We start from the raw sequence: 18470 nt of genomic DNA on the forward strand, positions 1-18470 counted from the left end.
CCTCGTGGTGGCCGTGACGTGATTATGGAGTTGTGGCCTTTGTGTAAGGTTCACGTGATTGGGGGATAACATGTGTTATTCGGGCATGTGTTACCGTGTACGGTACCTTGTGTACTATGAATTAGTGATCTCGTTGGTGGTCGTTGGTGGGGGACGACGGTCCCGGGGGAATAAGGTTGGACTAAGAAGTACAGGGGTCCTGGAGGTAATGGTTGGAAGAAGATATAAGGTTGGGGGTAGCCATAAATTTGGAACAGGGCATATGGAAGGCATACCAACTCGTGATGGGTGATGTTGCGAGGGCTTGTAAAGCCGGCGTTGTGTGTTCTTCTCTCGTGACGTGTGTAGTCACGGAGGCATGTGTTGCTTTGGCATGTGTTGCCGTTGGATGAGTCTTTATCCTTCGCGTTATGGTTAGCCTTTGTGGTTTGGGATGTGTTCCCGTGTTATCTTTGAGAGTGATAAGTCTTGTGTTGACTGTTGATCTTGGTTTTGACTTATATAAATATATATATATATATATATATATATATATATATATATATATATATATATATATATATATATATATATATATTCCGTTTCGAAAATGGTTTTACATCTTATATCTATCTATGTATGATATTTCACATGTATTGGTGAATTACCAGCATTTATCGCTGACCAGGCGTCGTCCCAATGTTTATCTTTGTATCTTTCAGGTGATGTTTAGACGAGCGCGATGTCTAGTGCCTGGTAGCTTAGTACCCTCATCCTTGTTTTGTGGCCTGTGTGCCCATGTAGTTTTAGACTGATGTTTTTAGGATAGATGTATACACTTGCAGATTGTTTGCCGTAGCGTTTACCGTGTTTGGTAGACGTGGCGTAACACCCCGTTCAGATTTCTTTTATCCAGTTTTCGTTTTTATCTTCCGCTGTGCTAGTTTTGTTGTTTAATCTGCATGTGTTAAGGCTTTTATATAGGTCTTGTTTGGGGAGGGGGGGTGTTACACCCCTCCCCCTCTAATCACTTTTGAGATGATGTCCATAAACTTCTGATAGTCCATCTTTAGCATATGTTTCTTCCATAATGTTATGTTGTCTACTAATTAAAGTGATGTTTGCGTTGACATCTCTTTCCATGTCTAGACCAACGCTTTCCATGTCTACCTCCATAACAACCACCTCAGCCCCATTCACAATTGCTCTTATTTTTCCTCCTTGAATTCTAGAAGTGGCTTGCCTCCTAACATTCAATAATCTCTCGAGCGTCTCCCCTATTTTCTACTTATTAAGAAGTAGGGTTAGGGTTTTGAATATATATGATGGTTGAGTAGAAAAGAATTTGAAAAGAAAGTTAAAGTAGCACTTTTTCCAAGACATGAGAAGATGTAAGAGAGTCTAACAGTTAGAGCAATCACACTTGTAGTTTTTTCTCAGATTGCTGAAGTAAAAAACTAGCATTTGATTTTTGGTTGATGTGAATGTTAGTTTTTTAAAAAAATTTCCACCTTCACAAAGTGTTTACATGAGATTTAAAATAAAAATTTAAAAGAAAAAAAAAAAAAAAAAAGTCAGAAGTGCGCGAGTGGAGCGCACTTCGCACCCCACACGCGCGTCAGATTCCATTTTTTTTCCTTTTTTTCCTCCCTCTTCTCACTCTTATGTGGCACTTGAAAAACCATAAACAATTTTGACTATTATGGATGCTCTATACTCAAGTATGTCCCAATTTTTATATCTTCATTTAATGCTAAAAACATCCATACAGTGAATTGTAATCAAAACTCCTTTTCCCACCTTAAATTCTACTTTAAAAACTCCTTTTCCCACCTTAAATTCTACTTTTTTGATAGGCATGTGTAAGCCTCTAATATCTCCATTTAGGGTGTGTTTGGTTGGTGGGTTTTACCGTTTTGCCCATAGGAATGGGTATGAAAGTGATTGTTGTTGTTTGGTTGATAAATTTTTAAAACACTACTATGGATTTCTCATCAATTGAAAAACCCATATCCAAATAAAATAAGGATTTCATTCCCTTATTCACTCTCAAGCACTACTATTAGTAAACATTCTCATTCCACCCTACTACCAAACATGTTAAATACTTTCACCAAAACTCATTACCATTACCAAGTATTTGATACTCATTCCGATTTCAATTCCTATGTGCGAACCAAACACACCCTTAGTTATATATATGTTTTGCCCCATATCAAATTCCAAATATCCATGTCATGTCTTTTAACATTTTTCCATTAAGTCTAATCTCAAATATCTACCCTCTTTTAAGATGGCTATTTACAAGGAAGGCAATGAAGGAGATTCATCTCCTCTAAACTTGTAACATAAAATAAAGAAATCAAAAGCCACTTATTAAATTTAGCATAAATATACTTTAATTCACTAAAAGTTAAAATAAAATACTAAAAAAATATATCAATATAATTGCCATTTGAAAGATTTCGAAATATTTTTAACATTTTTTTTTTGAGAAAACGATATTTATTTTTTAAAAAATAAAGAATATATAATTTTCAAAACATTAAATGCTATGGCATGTGGTTAGTACCTGCGTCAGCACAAGCATTGATATGCATCTTACATGCTACAAACACAAGAATTAAAGAAATTTCATTTATCTCCATTCTTTCTAACAACCTCAAAATTAGGCAAAACTATGTACAGCTAAAACCTTAAGTACGGGATGATTTATACCAAATCATACCCGAACAAGGCTACTACTAATCTACTTGTTGGAACAAATAAAAACCAGTATTGGGTGTAACAGAAACCAGGCCCTCGTTTCTTGCTATCTGGATTTCACTGTCTTCTTTCTTCTACAAGAGCTCCATCAATTGTCGAGCAACATCTAAACGCCCAAAAACATGATAATAAGTATAAACACACTATTTAGAAGCCAGCATAATTACGATGTTCAAAGTGAAGAATGATTTACATTATATATATAGCCAAACAAAATGGTTTGAGATCCTATGTACACCAGGCCTCACCCAAAGGCTACTAACATCAATGATAAACCTCATGTTTCGCTTAAGGTATCTCCATCCCTTCTCCCCTTATCTCCCTATTTTGTGGGCTCAATTCCTTCATATTACCATATATATAATCTCCTCCTTTATTTTTCTCTCCAATCCTTCTTCCTTTTTCTCATCTTTTTGTGGATCCTACAGGCTACACTCTTACATATCATCTATTATTTGATTCACTTTCCTATAATTAATAATTTCAACTTTATAATTATAAATTGAAATAAGTAAATTACATTTTGAATTAAAAAAAAAAAAATCAAATATTGAATTTAAAATATTAAGTTTCAAATACATAATAAATAAAATAAGGGGAAATGACACTTTTTTTCCCTATGAACTATATTATAATTATAATTAATTAGCATTAATGAATTATTTGTGTTTAAGTCTTTAACTTTGTTACTAGCATTAGCTTAAAATTATAATCATAATATTTGTAAATGGTGTTTGTTCTTTTTCGCATATATTTTGATTTTCAATATAAGCAATAATTTGTTGGAAAAGAAAAATAAATGAAATATTTATTTTTAAAGGTAAAAATGTCCATTTAACAGAAAAGGGGGAAAATCGCCACTTTTGAAATAATTGAGGGACTAATGTGGATACATGGATAATTCAAAAAATAAATAAATAAATAAAAATAAAAATAAAAATAAAAATAAAATAAAAACAAAAACATGTTTGTATTAAACCAAAAAAAAAAAAAATGAATTTAAAAAAAAGTTTAAAAATAAATAAATACAAACGTGCAGGCACACATGCATGCTATTCATGCGTGCCTGCACGCTCATTCACACTCTCCACTTCTTTCTCTGGAGAGAGTTCTCTCCGGAGAACGGAGAAAGAAGCTCTCTCCCCTCCATCCCTTAATCTTCTTTATCTCCTTTCTTTCTCCTCCTAATCCCCCCCACCCCTCTTTGGAGATGCTCTCAAAAATTATAATGATGAATGTTGTAGCATCTTTCAGAGTATCAAAGAACGATGTAATTAGAAGGTTAATCCTAATTATCACCACAGGTGCCATCTAAAGGACATATAAATGTAAAGTTCATTTCTGATTTTCTGCTTAAAAACCATGGTATATGACAGTTCTAATTATAATCATTGTAAATAATCCGTAATAATATACTCCCATAATTTAAAAAATGATTTGAACAATCCATATTCCTTATCAAACATGAAAAATGTGGATTGCTTAATTCATAATCTCAATTATCTAATGAAAATAGCTTTTAATAAACTAACAGATTATCAACTACCATGCAGAGGCAGATGCATACCTCTAAGCACATTTGGTGGTGTTTGGAACTCCTGCCAAATGATATTATTTGAAGCCAAATTCATGTTTAAAAGTTTTGCAGCAAGGTATGCTGCACCAGCTGCAATCTGATTAGGCTTGAATTGAAGCCACAATGAGCTTCGGAGCCTGCAAAAAGGAATGTTTTAGGCACAGAGAGCAACATAACCATAATATTGTTACCAAGATATAAGATGTAAAGCCTAACATTTGGAGAAACAGTAGGGCACTTGCATTTGAGTTCATGTCTGCCACATTCAATAACAATAAAGAACCATAATGTTCAGAGCATTATTTGGTAAATAAATATTTGTTCACATAAGAAAAATACAAAAATGTGAATGATCAAATCAATAAACAACATTAGTGTCAAGTAAGAAAACTAACAATCAAACCAAAACAATTTCCCTTACCAACTAAAAATGAGGCAACCGAGTTGGATAAACCCAAGAATCTTCTGTAGAATGTAGGTATAGTACCAAAAATCTAGCAAACATGTTATAAACATGAAGAGAGAGAGAGAGAGAGAGAGAGAGAGCATCAACTCTTGAGTTTCCACTCCATTGCAGCAGTATATCAACCACAGATATACACATTTCAAGAATAGAAGCAAAGAGGGTACATTGACCAGCCCGAGAACATCCCAACTTGCAATACCTTCATTCAAATGTACACGAATATTTGGAGTACTGCTCATATAACCAAAGTTTACAATGCAGACTACAGTGCAAAGTAAAAAAAAACCTGCCAATTACAATATACTCTACACCTCTGAAAAATACTTGCTTGACGAATCCTAATTCATCTAAGACACAGGAGGCCAGTCACAAGCCTATTGAACTAGGAGCATATTCCCACCCAAAGGCCAAAGGCCAAAGCCACACTGTAATAGTTGATCAAAATTTGGCAATCACATAACTTATCATGACCCAGAAAAAAGATGACTATTTACAGTCGAGCATTCTCAAGCATCCAGAGTATCAAAAGCCTGCCAGACAGCCAGTACACCTACACCTGAGCGGCTGAGCCAGAATATGAATCCTCAATGGATTGTGAGTTATGAGTTTAAACCATATTGCAAATCTGCTTTTTGACATCAAAACAGATACATTGCAAGATGTATTGTCTCCCAAATTTGCTAGGACGTAGACAGTAGACAATCTTAACAATCATATAAAGAGGACTCTGTGTTTTCTGTTTCTTTAAATCCATTGAGCAGGTGGTGGAGGATTTATACATTCCAGAAGTAAAGAGGGTAAGAAGAACAAGGGAAGCCTTGCATTGTTTTTGGTGAGACAGAAGACTAAGAATTTGAAATAACCAAGGAATTGGAGAACTGCCCAACAAGAAACAATGGCAACTGATTGTGGACTAAGAATGTTAGAGTAGGACAGGAGAGAAGGCCCAATTTATGATCTGATAGCATTTCAGGAAAAGGAAAGCATCAACTCATCATTCATCACCAATAAATTTTTAATGAATTCCTTAGCCTTGTTGTATTCACACTTGTTAGAAGAACCAGACATCAAGTAAACAAATCATGATCTTCAAAAATAAAATGCAGCATCAATGAATTACATCTTGAAGAATCACTATCGTTCCAAAGATCACCTCAAATCTCAAAAACAAACTAAATTAACATTTTCACTTCCAACCTTCTGCCATATCCTCCCAACATCTCTCCAAATATAAAATAAAAACAAAAGGATGGGAGCTGATTGTTGACAGAAAACTGGGTATAAAATTGTGCGTTTTGGTACACCCCCACCTCAAAAAATGTAAAATAAAATAAAAATAAATTTAAAAAACACAGGATGTAAAGTTGTTTCATGCCGCTTATGGACAAGTGGGCAACATGTAAAGTTGAGACTTGAGAGAAAAGATATGGCCCAGAAGATATATTAAGAATATAATCCCATCTAACCATACCCTGGAGTCCAGGACAAGGCTGCCCACTAAAGGTGCCCCAAAATTTTCAAGCAAAATACTCACCAAACACCTTTTTTCAGGTTTAATGGCCTATATGGACACCAAACAAATAGGTATATAGTTTCAGCATGGATTCATCCATCTAAAGTGAAAAAACAGAAAGTGCCATAGCAAAAATTGCTTCGGGAGCATCTGACTATCTTCTATTGGGCCAATGACATGATACTAAGTTGTCATCACTGAAAAATCATCCACAGGAAAAGGCTAGTTAACTTCAGACGAAAAACAAAACATTTGGTGAATCAACCTCCGGCTAACAATAGCATACAGTGTGAGAGCATGATAATCCTTCTATAAATCCTGCAATTTATGCCAATCCAAATATGTCAATATCACATTACAGAATGACTGCATAGAATAATTACCAACTAAAGAGATGAGAAAGAAAGAATTAGCAAAAAAACCACATCAATTATAGATCCAGGAAGGAAAAGCATAAGCAAAAATAAAATGCATCCTCCTCAAACCATTACTTGCAAGCCCAACCAATCAGCATATTATTCAGATCATAGACATCACATACTGACAGACTGATAGCGATAGGAAAAAGTGAGATAAGTATTTCACCAATATTCCAATCTATTCATCCCATAATTATGCAAGACATCTGAAAACAAAGATTAAATTCACAGCAATTAAAATGCAGATATGATGAATACATCTTACCCTTCACTGATCAAGTTTAATGCCATATTCACCAAAACCGATTGAGAAAAGCCTAATTTCTCAAGAGTAGATGTAAGAGGAGCATATGGATGCAGCACATTGAGTTCAAAATTTAAAGTTGTCAATATCATTTGCTCAGCCTCAATAATCCGTTCTCGGTATTGCTCAAACCACTCCTGTATAAATGTATAATGGCAATTAAAATGTAAGCACATGTTAAGAGTACAAATAATAACGTGACATATGTTGAGACACAGAGATAGCATGGATACTAACAGCAGGAAGCAGATATGACAAATAAGAAAAGTCCTGCTTGTGGAAAATTTCACATGATGCTCTTAGAATATTGTTGAGAAGGCATGGTGTCTCTTCTGACTTTGCAGCTAGGAAGAGAGCAGCAGTAGCAATCAACTGCAATCAAATCAGATAAACAATAATGAGCTTCTGTATGGCAATGTATAGATAGAACAGACATTCCAAAAGATAAAATTTTAGTGTCAAGGAAACTTACAAATCTATCATGACAAGCATGAGACCTACGAACAAAGAAACGGTGGCACAAAACCATGGCAGTCCCAATGGTTGTTTGTGGCCTGAAAGCAAGGAAAACCATCATTAGTTTTTGCATGATAACAATTGTTTCAATATCATAAAACTTATGACAAAAAATGTACTAGACACAGTGGTGACTAGATGAACACCAGAGGTAATAGGTAAGCACATCCCAACTACACATTATGCAGCACACATGCAAACAACAGCTCAAATATGAATTAGAGGCTTACAGCTCCAACCGAATTCCAAGGCTCTGAAGAAAAGCGCAATATGAATATCGCAAATGCATTTCAAGCACCACATCAATACCATCTTTCCTAGATGGTGAGCATCTCTCAATTTCCTCTCTAGACATAAAGGCCACATCATTGTTGTCACCTTCAAACTCTGACTGATTACACTTGAAGGAAGCAGAAGTATACCCATTGGAATAAGGCACATTACTAGTATTAACAGTTGTAGTAATGGCTGAATTATTATTCTGGCCTGAGCTGATGTTATCAAACACACTCTGATTCCTGGGGAGCGCATTATTATGTGTACTTTGTTGTCCTGGTGGAAGCATAGTACAAGCATTCGTTTGCTGACTGTACCACCCATTATTTCCCCATGAAGAAGATGAAAACTTTCTTCGCTTTGAAGAAGGTTCAACCTCAGGCTTCACATAGCTATCATAATTGTAGTTATACTCCCTAAAATCTTTAAGTAAGTCATTTGAGATATCTTGGTTTCCTAGATGCCTAAAACTGCTATCGAGGTACTGACTGTAGTTGGAGGAATTGGTTGCAGCAGGAGTATAACTGTGGCTAGTTAGATGGTTTCTACCATAACTGCGAAAAGGGCCAGTTTGTGTTTGGTAATTCTGAGCAAGAGCCATGATACCTGTTCAATTTAAAACACATACACATATTTATCAACTGCTTTGAAAATGAAGTAAAGAAACTTGTAACAACATTTTCTTCCCACACACTGAAATGTTCCTTCTATGAATTAGTTCTGGGATGTAAATTAACTTTTAAATTTCCCAGTTAGTCAAAATCCACACAAAATAAATTAAATTAAAATTAAAATTAAAAAATAAAATCAAAGAGTAAAACTTTACACAAAAACATAATAATAATATTAGGACTGATTAATACATTATCATCCAAATTTCAATAGAATTAAATAACTAAACCATTATATTAATGAAACAGATAAAATAAGTTAATGCGGGCAGCCCATGAACATCCAAATATGTTTAATTACTTCTAATCCTATCCAATTAGAAAGCAATTATAATACAAATTTACCTCAAACTGCTATAAAGAAATTTTAAGTCACATCAATAAAATGTTACAAGTAAAATTTATTGCCCCTTCTGATCCTATCCAATTTTAAAGCAACGACAATACAAATTTACCTCAAATTGCCATTAAGGAAAATTAAATTACATCAATAAAATGCAAGGAAAAAAAATTTAATCATAGATAATTTCTCAAACAGGGACAGTGAGCAGGAAAATATTTATAGATAAACTACGTATTACGCTATTAGCCACACGAAATTACGATGTTCCGAACAGAAGAAGAGAGATCAAAAGTTCCATCTTGACATGACCTTTTTTGAAGCAAGATATTAAACTTGTAAAATAAACAGGAAATGAAATTGACGGAGGCAAAGGATGAAATTACTTGATTTGCAGAAGATATAGATCAACACACGCTGTCTCAATCAACGAATCCTGCAGAGGCAGAAAAGAGGAGGTTTGAATTAAATCTTTAGAATTTAGATAGGGTTTTTAGTTTGATCGAGAGAGAAAAGCTCTAGGGAAGTGGCGATTTCTTATCTTAGAGGGAAAATAAATCTCTATAGGAGTTAATTACACTTTTTAGTTTTATAATTATTGGAATGTCCTCAATTTGAGTTCACAATTTTTAAAATTAATAATTTAGCATATTAATTTTAGTCAATTTAATCAAATTATCGGTCAATTATCGTCGAAATTTTTTAATTTAGTGTTAAAATGGAAGCTAGCTAATTTGTGAACCATTGTTTGAATTAATACAGAGGGCAGGTGGGATGTGGATAAAAATTGGCAAAATTGACAGATAATTTGGTCGTGATTAAAATTGATAAAAAAAAATTGAATAGTTAAGTTATTTAATTATTAATTTTGAAAGTTGTGGACTGAAATTGACAACACTCCAATAACTATAGGATCAAAAGTGAAATTAACTCATTAACTCATCTTTATAAAGTAGTTGTGAGTATGTAATTGGGAGATTTGGGCCCGTTTACTTGAAAATTTCTCCAATTTTCTTTAAAATTTGAAAATTAGAGAACCAATATGTTTACTAGTATAAAATTTGTCATAAGTAAGTTTGAACCCCCGACAAATTAAATCAAGCTTTATGGCCCGTTTGGTTCACGCAATAGGCCGGGAATGGCATAACATTTCTATTAATGGGCCTATTTATTTGTTTGGTAACCGTTTCTATTACCTGACTTTCGCTCTAATTTTCACACGGTCGCCGCCTCCGTGGAGCAAGCGGAAGCGGCGTCCAATCGTCTTCCCCTGTCGTCATCTCCGCCGTAGACAGCATTCGCCTTCATTGTCTTCTCTGCCTTCACCGTCTTCTCTTTCATTCTCTTCCTTCACCACTGGTTACGCCTGGCCCCACACCTCCATCTCCACTGCTACCGGTCGTTACTCCCTTATTTTTGCATTGTTATTTCCCTTTGCTTTGTTTTACTGGTTTAATTTTGTTTACAGTTTCTTTGTTTTTCCTCTCGTTATTTTGACGAGTTTCTTCCTCTTGTTTACTTGGCGAGTTCTTTTTCATAAAGCATGAAACGATAAAAATGGTCATGGCGTATGTAAATCTCATCCTGGGTGACAAACATGACAATGAAAAAGAGACTCCTCTAAACTATGATACGCAGTTCAGCCCGATGAAGATATTGTCAATGGATAGAAGAATGGAAGTGGATACTCAGGTGGTTTGCAAGACTATTCAATTAGAGTCAGTCTTGGGTACGTTTAACCAAATAATTAAAGAAACTTTAAGTTCCTCCAAAGAATTCGGCTTCAAATTTTGTGAAACAGTCTGCGAATTAAGTTTTCTATAGCATTGTTATGGAAGTTGTTTCTATGTCTTACTGTAAGGAAGGTTTAATCATGCCATCAATCTTTATTGTAAACACTAGTTTTACACGCCCATTGCGCGAATGAGTTAATGTCCAATGTTTATAATTAAATAAATATTTGAAAGTATATCAATGCAAGATTATATATAAGAAGTTCATACATAACTAATTTATTGTCAAATTTGTTTATTTAAATATGTAACTCAATGCAATATAGGAGATTCATTATAATTGTTACTAAACTTTTTTTAAATAGTAACCAAGTATTTTTGTTGCAAAGCGTTTTAATATATATTTAATGAATGCACATATATATAAGATCAATGAATGCTACTGAACACAAAGAACCAATAACACCTCCACTGAGGCTCAAACTCACAACCTTCTAAATGGAAATCCAACCCGGGTACAATTGGACCACATAGTCCTGGTGCTCAGTGTTCATTTAGTTCAACCATTATTGTTGAATAAATTATTATGGATAAAGAAATTTCCAACTTAAGAAATTTAGATGTAGTAAAAAGTTAAAAATTTTAATTATAATGTAACACAAAGATATTGGACGATTGGTAATATGATGTAACCCAAAGATCAAAATGTTAAAGAAAGTGTTTGGTTATTCACCAATTTGAAGCAACAAATTGTTCCAAACCACTAAAAATACAAACATTGCAATTCACAATATTTTCACTTAGCGTTTTTGAGAATGATTTCTCCAAAACACCTCTATATCTATATTTATATAAATAAAAAAAAATTACTGTAGAGCCATTTCGACTCCTTGAATAACAAGAGTCAATTTCGTTGGCTCACTGCTTGCCCATCAACGGATGGACAAGCTTAATTTTTAAATTAGAGCCTTAACGCTCCTTTTATAGGAGCGTCAGGGCTCCCATGTCACTTTTTCCACCGATGTGGAAAAAGTTACAAAACTAAGGGCAACCATATGTTTTAATTTTTTTAAAAAATTTTATTTCTTTTATTAATTTATTATTATTATATTAAGAACAATTATTATTATTATTATTATTATTATTATTATTATTATTATTATTATTATTATTATTATTATTATTATGTATACCTGTTAGAAATAAATTGTAATAGATTTTGATAAGCCATATTGTAATTCGTAGATCCCCAATTTTATTTTTATTAGACTAGTCGAGTCATAGACCAAGAAAGGGAAAAATAAATTCATTAGTTGAGGAAATGGATGAAGAAGATATAAAGCCTAAAATCAAGAATTTGCCTAGAGAAAATGGCAAACAAAAGAGGAAGATGTATGCGAAAATCCCTCAAGAAATCCCGAAGAAGAAAGAACGTGACTTGATGTTTGCATGAAGCTATCTTGAAGATCAAGCATCTATGGAAAGAAAGGAGTACACCAAGTGAAACAAGAAGATGACTAAAAGGTTGTACGGATGAGATGGTAGAAGCTTGAAATATTATGTGCAAGGTCACAGGTTTGAATCTCACATCCTACATATTTTAAAGAAGCCAAGTTTAATTCCATCAGTTAAAGTAAGAGGCGATGGTTTGGCCTCAAATTGGTATCCCGAAAATTGACATAGGGATGCAAGTTCTCAAATTGGTATCCCGAAAATTGACATAGGGATGCAATTTCATCTAAAGGGTTGAAGTTCGAAATCGAAGTTCAAATTGATATCAAGGGATGAGATTTCAATTGACAAATCTAGCAAGGGATAGAGATTTTATTTCCCAAAATAGCAAGGGATGAAGTTTCACAAGGGAAGAGATTTCCCAAGTCTTCCCAAAATAGCAAGGGATGAAGTTTCACAAGGGAAGAGATTTCCCAAGTCTTCCCAAAATAGCAAGGGATAGGGAAGAGATTTCCCAAGTCTTCCCAAAATAGCAAGGGATGAAGTTTCACAAGGGAAGAGATTTCCCAAGTCTTCCCAAAATAGCAAGGGATGAAGTTTCACAAGGGAAGAGATTTCCCAAGTCTTCCCAAAATAGCAAGGGATGAAGTTTCACAAGGGAAGAGATTTCCCAAGTCAATTGAAGAGATGAAGTCTGGAAGCAGTCTACAGACCCCTCTTCCCAAGTCAATTGAAGAGATGAAGTCTGGAAGCAGTCTACAGACCCAGACACGCGAAGTACAGAGGAAAAGTTGCAGAAGCAAGCAAAAATACTAGTCTAACTAGTAAGGGATTATATTGGAGATTATATTTTGAAGATAAAAATCCCAAGAGGCGTGATCTACACCATATGGAGATTCATGGGACGCCATTTTTGCTAAAACCTCAAGCTCAACTTGAAATCTCTGACATATCTGCAACGTTATCTTATCTTCTGACAAAAGGCTATACAGCTGGATGAAATTCAAAAATGAGAACGTTTCTCTCCAACGGAAATATTCTCACTACCAGCTATAAATAGATGAAGATTGAAGCTTTGGAAAGCAGGGGTAAAAGAAGCAAATAAGCAAGAAGCGAAAAGAACAGAGCTAAACAGAGCATACAAAATTCAAAGAAAGCTTTCCATCTCAAGAGCTTAAATTGATATATTCTTTGTGAGATAAACACTCAGAGTGATACAGAGCTTAGAAAAGAAATATCCAAGAGTGTTAAAATCTTCATCAACTTCAAGAGACTCAGCGCACCATTGAAGATCATCTACAGAGTCTCAAAGTTGGAATCAAGGCAAAACTTGTTTTTGAGCAAAACAAGGGAAAGGAGGAAAGTAACACGGAGTTGTGAAATCCTGGATTGTCACACAGAGTTGTGAGATTCGAAGCAGCAGTGTCGGAGGACATTGGGCGTGATTAGTGCGGGCTTTGTGATCAAAGCACTAGATCACGGAAGATACGTTTCTACCGGATCGTAGAAGACGGGGGGAAAGTAACGCGGAGTCGTGAAATCCTGGGAAAGTAACGCAGCGACGTGAAACCCGAAGCAGCAGTGTTGGTGTCACTGGGCGTGATTAGTGTGGGCTTGGTGATCAAAGCACTAGATCACGGAATTCATTGTATCTTGGAACCAAGAAGTAGTGGATATAGTGAATTGGCTCTTGGAGAAAAGAGCAAGTGGAGTAGGAGGATTACACCACCTCGCGAACCACTATAAATTGCCTTGTGTTCTTTACTGCTTTCTTTACTTACTGCTCTTGCTTGCTTCTCACGAGAATAATCTTGACACGATCTACACACACACCATATCATTTATTAATTTCCGCTGTGCATCATACTCTAACAATTTAGTTAAGAGTTTTGGTTTATCTCTGGCTTACCAATTGTTATATTGTGCTAAAAAGTTTGAAAGTCTATTCACCCCCCCCCCCCCCCCCCCCTCTAGACTTTCACCTTACCTCTTTTGGGACCAACAATACCTTAGGTCATTTTACATGTTAATCTAAACAACTAATTTTTTCAAATATCTTTTTACCAACCGTTGATATATTTGCTGGTCAAATTCGCTAACGCTAATCGCAAACTGCTGATTTTCAAACAAGGACATTACGTGGTAGTTTCCCACTTTAATTTGTTGCTTGTTTTGAATACCCTCTTTGTCAACAAATCCATCAAGTAGTTAATATGTTAGCTTTATTAATTATATATTTTTAATTTTTTTTCATGGTATTAATAAAAATACTTGGTAAATAAATATATAGCATTATTTTGTATTATAACTTTGATATTTAATTAAAAAATAGTGCACAAAAAAAGATAATAGACAATGTAGTGATTATAATCAATTGATGAATTTGAATGTAAAGAATTTTTACATTGGAGAAAAATAAAGACAATATAATTAATGAAATTATTTCTCTTAATTAATTTATTGATAATGATTATTTTTTTGAATAAAGACATTGTAGAGACAACATAGCGAATATAATCAATTGATAAATTTGAATGTAAAGAATTTTTATATTGGAGAAAAATAAAGACAATATAACTAATGAAATTATTTCTCTTATTTAATTTATTGATAATGAATAATTTTTTTTTTAATAAAGGCATTGTAGACATATAATTCTAAATTAACGAAATGCATATGCATTATTTTTTTTTTATTGTAGCTACTAAATTATTATCTACATCTACAACTTTAATAAGAGCCAATATTGTTAGACCCTTTAACGGGAATTTAAAAAATGTCAGTACAACAATAGCTCTAAAAGATTGTACTTTGCCCTCTTATAATTGTGCAATGCCAAATAAAAAACCTAATATAACCTCATTCTTCTTAGTTTTAGCAAACTTACAATGTTAAACTTAACAAAATCTATCAATTAAAGTCACGGTGGCAAATTTGTAGTTTAAGGCAAATTGAATGTCAGTTTGGAGAAGCACATCCGTAATCACAGCAAACAAATTAGGGCCGGAGAAGCACAGCAAAAGCGTCGAAAGGAACATCACAGCCAAAGCAAAATTCGAAAGGAGAAGCACAAGGGGAGACGCACAAGCGGAATTGGTCTCTGCCGATTACCGAAAGGAAAGCCGATTTGGACTCCTAGTGTTTGGTATGCAATTATGTACAATTATGCTGTCTATTGTAAATTTTAGCATTTGAATGGAGTTATTGTAATCAATAACCATTAGTTTTGTCAAACAAGCATGCTAAAAATATTCACTTGAGATGCATTTAAAAATTTCTCTTGTATAAGGAATCTTGATTCTTAAACAGTACAATTCTAGGTCTTATTATTAAAAGTTGATGGACTAATAGAATGATATGATGAATCTCTTTTAGCTGAAGGACATCAAATCAGGTTCCTTGTTGGAAGATCCAAACTTTTTGGATGCAGGTGTTATTCCTCCATCTGTTGTCCTAAAGCAATTAGCTGTCGCTATTGAGTAAGATATGTTTTAGCATTTGGGATATTCTTTCTATTATATTTACAATTGTATCTAAACTTTAATGTCTCACTCTATTTACAGTTTGATGCCTTGAAAGGATCTCTACGACACTTCAGTCTGATTCCCCCGGGGGATGTGGGATTTTGACACATTACTTGGCTTGGGTTGCATCTTGGTTAAAGGTATGTGCAGTATAACTAACTATCACTAACTATTGTATTATGATTGTTGCTCAAATTTACTCCTAGCTTCATAAAAAAGATTTGTTATTTTTTTTTACATTTTATTTTATAAAAACTTTTCATACTGGTGGAACTGGATTTTCTACTTGGTCATGCAATTATCAGTTTGAATGTTGGCGATTACAGAAATGGTGGGTTTGGGCTAGAATGGGAAGTCCAAAAATATTATTATGTCTTGTCATTGTTTGGTTTAATGGAGGATATGAAGGGCCTTTCAAGCAAAGCGTGTAGGAGTAGTAGTAATTTAGTGTTGGCTTTTTTTTAAAAACTCCATTGGAGATAGAGTTTTTGCCAAACAAACTTTGAAGTGAATTTGGAGCAATAAAAATAACTGGATTTTGGTGTTAGAAATAATTTATTCCTAACGTTGATTCATATAATTAAGGTGTCATGCTCATATGAATCAGTGGGAGACTGTTAGAAATAATTATTTCCTAACAATGATTTATATAATAAAGGTTGTAATTCCATAAGGTACTCACGTTGATGATCACTGATGTGTAAAGGCGGAATTACTCGGTGAAATTCCCTCCCTCTCATTCTGTTAAAAATTTAAGTTTATAAGGGTTAAAAGATGTATAATGGATAAGGTTATGGTTCACAATCCTAAAGGGATTTCTATTCCTAAAGGAGGTCACATTCCTAAAGGGATTTCTATTCCTAAAGGAGGTTCCCCATTCCTCTTGAAAGAGGGTTTCTCACCACATCTATAAATACCCAGGAAAACTCTAGGGATCCACACAATTTCAAATCTCTAAGTTTTCTAGTCTCCGTATCATCAGGAGGTGATTAAGGTATACGGATCAGAGAGGTGAAGCATTACATTCTTGATTCATTCAATTTAGAGATTACATCTTCAATGGAACCAAGTAAGTTCTATCTTTTCTATTTAATTAAAAATCCATGATCATGAACATTGTTTAGTTGATTGATTTGATTTACATGCGATCATTGTTAATTGTGCTTCCGCATTCAAGTTATAGCGCATAAAGGATTATTTAACATTTGGTATCAGAGCCTGCTTGTAAATTGATTAATCACTAAAATTAGGGTTCATGATATTTGGAGATTTTTAATTATAAGGTATTGTCACTGTCGTGTGGTTTGTGTTCGTTGATGATGAACTTATTATATGGATGTGTGCTGCTTTGTATACGTACTGTGTATAGACAAATTTTGTTTTGTCTTCATTCAACAATCATATATGTTTGTGCATGTACTGTTCAAATACATGAAAGTTTGTAATCAGTGGAAAATATATGCACACTGTATATGATTTGTGTACTGCAATTCGTTGGAACGATGGAATCAAATTGTTCTCTGCCTTGAATATGCAATATATGTACTGTGCGTATTGTTTAAAACCATTGAGTGCATATATACTGTTTATATATATAAGCTATTGATTTGCATGTTTATATATAAATGAATGTACGATACAGTATATATATTATATATGGAATATATATGTACTGTTTATATATATATGTGTAATCAATGGAATCAATTCACCATCAATCGGTGGGCAACGGAGAGATACGGCAATAACGGTAAAGTTGGCTTCTCGGTGGAGCAATGCCGACAACCGGGCAAAGAGGCGGCGGACAGTGGGTGCATCACGGCTGAGGTAACCTTGTTGATGGATTATTTTATTGGGCCAATTAAATTAAGTCTATTTGGGTTATTTAAAGTATTAAGGACTCACTTTAAATTTTAGGTTCATTTAATTTGTGTTTATATTTGAGTCTATTTGGGTTATTTAAAGTATTATGGATTTGCTTTAAATTCTAGGCTCATTTAATTTGGGTTTATATTTGAGCCGTTTGGTTTATTTAAGGCATTAAAGACTTGCTTTAAATTATAGACTCATTTGGGATCAATTATGGTTGGAGGTTATATTCACCATTAATTTATATATATGTTTATAAATGAATTATTAGCATAAAGCGAGTGCGTTAGTCGCCAAAGCGGCCCACTCATAGTAATAGCTAATTAATCATTTATGTTTATGTTTACAACATATATATAAATTAAGGTTTATTCACATAAATGATTTATTAGCATAAGGCGAGTGTGTTAGTCGCCAAAGCGGCCCACTCATGGTAATAGCTAAATGATCATTTATGTTTATGTTTGCAACATAAATTAAGGTTTATTCACATAAATAAATTATTATCATAAGGCGAGTGCGTTAGTCACCAAAGTGGCCCACTCAAGGAAATAGCTAAATAATTGTTTATGTTTACAAATGTCTATCGTACACAAGTTTTTTGCATCGTTGAATGACACTAAAGGATTGATAAACATTTGTGATCATTAATACATGGTTCTAGCGGTTGCCCAAAGGTAGATCAGATATGTGATTAATGACAATTTAGGAGATTATGATTATTGTTTTGTTAATATGTAGTGCATGTCCAAAGATGACCTATATATTAAATTGAAACTTGATGAATAGTCTCATTCAAGCATGTGTGAATGATGCATGTCGGTAAATTGACATTTTATTTAAATTTGACCCAAAGGCGGATTTAAATATAAACTTAAGGTCTATAAATTATAGTCTGAATAAAGGTTTGTTACTCAAAGCAATTGATAAATGTGAGATAAATGTTTGCAGTGAACACTATCGTATCACGCTATAAGGTGACCGTTTTAATGTCAGTGATAATAGCAGCAAATCTAAAAGTAGTAAAGAAGGGCAAGCATCCTATGAAGGTGCAAGGTGATTCTGT

At 33.9% G+C, this 18470-nt stretch overlaps 1 protein-coding gene across 3 annotated transcripts; it reads right to left on the minus strand.

Moving 5' to 3' along the window:
- Positions 1-2588: 2588 nt before the first annotated feature.
- On the minus strand, positions 2589-9386 carry LOC109155794 (cyclin-T1-3-like). Of its 3 annotated transcripts, XR_002049952.1 has the most exons (9): positions 9213-9386; positions 7770-8421; positions 7496-7577; positions 7261-7395; positions 6985-7160; positions 4743-6618; positions 4538-4577; positions 4313-4458; positions 2589-2851 (listed from the first exon to the last, which is right to left on the minus strand). XR_002049952.1 is itself a non-coding variant. In XM_019303483.1 (7 exons), the coding sequence occupies exons 2-7, from the start codon at positions 8414-8416 to the stop codon at positions 2820-2822; spliced, it is 1218 nt and encodes a 405-aa protein (XP_019159028.1). In that variant the 5' UTR covers positions 8417-8421; positions 9213-9386; the 3' UTR covers positions 2589-2819. The 3 variants fall into 3 exon arrangements, 2 of the variants coding, with proteins under 2 accessions (XP_019159028.1, XP_019159101.1); XM_019303483.1 differs by lacking the exons at positions 4538-4577; positions 4743-6618; XM_019303556.1 differs by lacking the exons at positions 2589-2851; positions 4538-4577; positions 4743-6618 and adding an exon at positions 2858-3213.
- Between the last annotated feature and the right edge of the window lie 9084 nt (positions 9387-18470).

The sequence above is a fragment of the Ipomoea nil genome, unplaced genomic scaffold (genome assembly GCF_001879475.1).
Source record: "Ipomoea nil cultivar Tokyo-kokei standard unplaced genomic scaffold, Asagao_1.1 scaffold0117, whole genome shotgun sequence".
In the NCBI taxonomy this organism is placed as follows: Eukaryota; Viridiplantae; Streptophyta; class Magnoliopsida; order Solanales; family Convolvulaceae; genus Ipomoea; species Ipomoea nil.